The sequence below is a fragment of the Sinocyclocheilus anshuiensis genome, unplaced genomic scaffold (genome assembly GCF_001515605.1).
Source record: "Sinocyclocheilus anshuiensis isolate Anshui unplaced genomic scaffold, SAMN03320099.WGS_v1.1 scaffold487, whole genome shotgun sequence".
NCBI lineage: Eukaryota > Metazoa > Chordata > Actinopteri > Cypriniformes > Cyprinidae > Sinocyclocheilus > Sinocyclocheilus anshuiensis.
Genome location: NW_015548240.1, coordinates 2,455,334 through 2,458,862, shown reverse-complemented (window position 1 = coordinate 2,458,862; position 3,529 = coordinate 2,455,334). Strand labels below are relative to the sequence as shown.

At 35.9% G+C, this 3,529-nt stretch overlaps 1 protein-coding gene across 3 annotated transcripts in view; it reads left to right on the top strand.

The window, feature by feature from the left end:
* LOC107654986 (protein jagged-2-like) overlaps positions 1-3,529 on the top strand; it is a 48,511-nt gene that overhangs the window by 23,240 nt on the left and 21,742 nt on the right. For all 3 annotated transcript variants that reach the window (XM_016442363.1, XM_016442364.1, XM_016442362.1), the window contains 2 exons: positions 37-291; positions 1,552-1,612. In XM_016442363.1, the coding sequence (XP_016297849.1) occupies positions 37-291; positions 1,552-1,612 (316 nt within the window). The remainder of the gene's footprint in view (positions 1-36; positions 292-1,551; positions 1,613-3,529) is intronic.

Here is a 3,529-nt window from a genome sequence, read left to right as displayed (position 1 = left end):
TACTGTATAAATTAATGTTTTTTGTCTCTCTCATAGGTGATGATCTGTTGATCGAGAGGAGTGTTATTCGTGGAGAAATGAACCCCGGAGAGGAGCGACAGCTCATTCAGCAGAAGGGCCGAACAGCCAGCATCCAGTACAGTGTGCGTGTGCGCTGTGACCGCCATTACTACGGCAACAAGTGCAACAAACAATGTCGCCCCCGAGATGATTACTTTGGCCATTACACATGCGATCAGTTCGGCAATCAGCAGTGCATGGAGGGCTGGACTGGGCAAGACTGCACAAAAGGTGTGCGCGTTTGCTAACACTCACAGGAGATCGCAGCAATTAGCAAATGACAATGATCCAACAATCCAATCAAGTCCCACCCTACATTTTTTCTAGGATAAAACCCATTTTACTTGGATATACAGGGAACAAAAGATAATCACACAGGGAACAAAAGATAATCACATCTTCTGTTTCATGCCGACTATAAATTTTAAGTTGTTTTATGTTATGTTTTACATTCATTTTTGGCTGCAAAAACTACGGATTCTTTATCTGTTAAAATTACATCTTATGGTGTGGGTAATAATTTTATTTCTTGATAAATGCTGTTACAATAAAGTTGTAACTTTAGATTCTAGTGAAATATTGCAATTATTGATCTATAATTGATTAATTATTGATCACTGCAGCAAAAAACTAATACTAGCCTAATAATATAAGTACAAATTTCCCAAGCAACATAATAAAAAATTTCAAGCAGATTATACATACGTTTACACACAGTATCCATGACATAAACATTTATAGCAAAATCTCTATCAAATGACACTTCATTAGAGGTGGGGGGAAAAATCGATTCACATATGAATCGCGATTCAGTCTTCTAGCGATTCGCATCGATTCACAAATTTCAAAAATCAATTTTCTAGTTAATATAATAATAATAACATGTTGTCGGAACAAAACAGCAACAGCAATGGAGAAGGAAAAACAAATACATCTTGCCCCATTTTCAGCGAGGGCAAATGTTTGGAAAATATTATATTAATTATTTTGTTATTGTGGGAAGTGTAAAATATTTTTGATTTATTAGGAAGTTAATAATTAACAGGAAACACTGATTTCTTGAGTCAGGACTACACATACTATAGACTGGTGTGTTTTTGTATCAAAATACTGGTGCGTTTGACATCCAGTGTTCACAAAAAATTTGATGAAAAATCATGAATCGTGATTAAAAATCGAAAAATTGTGAATCAAGTTTTAATCGAATCATGACCCCAAGAATCGATATGAATTGAATCGTGAGGCACTGAAAGATTCCCACCCCTACACTTTATATTATATGATTACGTTGCCAGCCTTAACTTCATATTTTTACAGGTAATACATCCCATTTATGATCAAATTTACATTTTTCCTTGACCTCCAGCAATAAACTCATTATATGTGTGAACACCTTATTATTGTTGTCATCAGTAGTGTAATTTACATGTGTAAATCAAAGGAGAGCAAAGGAATATAATAAAGCTCATTCCTAATTTCTTTGTCTTTCAGCTATCTGTAAGCAAGGCTGCAGTGAGCTTCACGGAAGCTGTGACACTCCGGGAGAATGTGTGTAAGTGTTAGTTGATCTCTCTCTCTCTCTCTCTCTATTCTCAGGTCATGCATCCCGACGAGATGAATGAGTCTGTTCGTTAGAGTAAAATTGTTTCGCACACACATTTTCTGGCATGTACAGCAGCTTTAAATAGTCTTGAATGAGCTGAGCAGACAACTGAAATAATATTAGCTCCGCCTCCCTCATGAATGTCTATTTTCAGAATGGAATACTTGCTTATTACTGAATACTCTGCAGTATATACTGGATATTATTTTTAAATATATAAAAATGAAAGCATTAAACATTTCAAGAGTCTATGGTACTGTTTGCAATTAAAGACATATGAGCTCACATGATCTCTTCACATTTGCATGTTTAATTTGGCCAGTAATCACCTTTAAAAATTTAATTAGAAACATTTTTAAATGATCATTTGGCTGTTTAATCAGTAAAGAAATAGATGTTCAAAATGGTAATTCATAGTAAAAGTGTGCTCTTTGATATAGTAAACATTGTAAAGTGGCAATCTGAGTATTACTGTTCATGGATACTGAAAGTTTGCATACAGTATGCTATACAATATGGTACAGAAATAGTAGAGTAATACGGTAGTATAATGTTTTGAATTGTCACCTCCAGTTTTGTGTGTCTGAGTGATGTTTCTTTTCCTCTGTGTTAATTCAACCATCTTTTAAAGTATGTGAGGTGGAAGTGACCTTTGACCACCAGTCTGTCTGGAATTCATTGCTGTCTAAGATTAGAAAAGAGACAGAGGTCATGACCTGTGTCTGCTACTGGAAAGAAGTTTACACTCCTGTCTCCGTGATACTCAGACTTCCCTCTCTTAAAGTTACTGGTGTAATGTACATGTGCAATGTGTGACACTATCAGAATGGCTAATATTTCTGTGTGAATGGAAGACTTTTCAAATGTGTAAATAAAAAGAAAGTGGAAAATCATGCTAAGCTGACATGATGAATCCGTGTATCATTCGATCATTCGTTTTTTGATTTAATATTGAAGGTAGAAAAATAAGAAAACGGCTCCTTTTTCGTTTTTTTGTTTTTTTCCAAAAAACGAAAAACGAGAATTCAGCTTAAATTTACGTTTTTCGTTCATGGGTGGAAAAATGAATAAACAGCTTGAATATTCGATTTCTACATGTGGGCGGGAATTAAACGCCCCTTTCTGCTGATTGGTCAGCCCAAGATCAAACCGTGCCTTCATCAGTTCTTCTGCAGTATCCCAGCAGAATAATAGTCCTCCTGCAGCAGAATAATAGTCCTCCACTGCTGCAGTTGTACAGATTAATAACCCATTTTATCAATTTCATATTTTTCTAATCAAACAGACTGATGAATAGCTCGACACAACTCGTACCGGCGCAGAGTCTAGACAGGTCTTTCTTCTGTGTAGACCAGCGGTTCTTAAAGTGATAGGGGGTCCAAGAAATAATTTGCTATAGCCAAAATATTTCCAGACTGTAAAGTCGTTTTTTTTTTTAATCATGATACATAGGCCTACTGTGATTTATTCCAAAGTGACTTATATGATGCATTTAATGTAAAATAATCTAAATGAAGCCTTTTAAAAGACGAGTATTCCCTGTGGTTCATGTTTGTGGCATGTGCCAGAGAGATGCTCAAGGAGACCGAGACGCGCTAAAGCAGCGCATTCTGTTGTTCTCTTTATTTTTCAAAGGCATGACATTTTGTAGTTATTTTGAACGTAATGTTACACAATTAAAAATATACATTTCACCATACGACTATAAATGACAGAGTATTAAAGGTCCCATGACATGCTGCTTTTTGGATGCTTTTATATAGGCCTAAGTGGTCCCTAGTACTGTATCTGAAGTCTCTTTCCCGAAATTCAGCCTTGGTGCAGAATTTCAGCCACTACGAGCCAGTCCCACAATGAGCTTTCCTT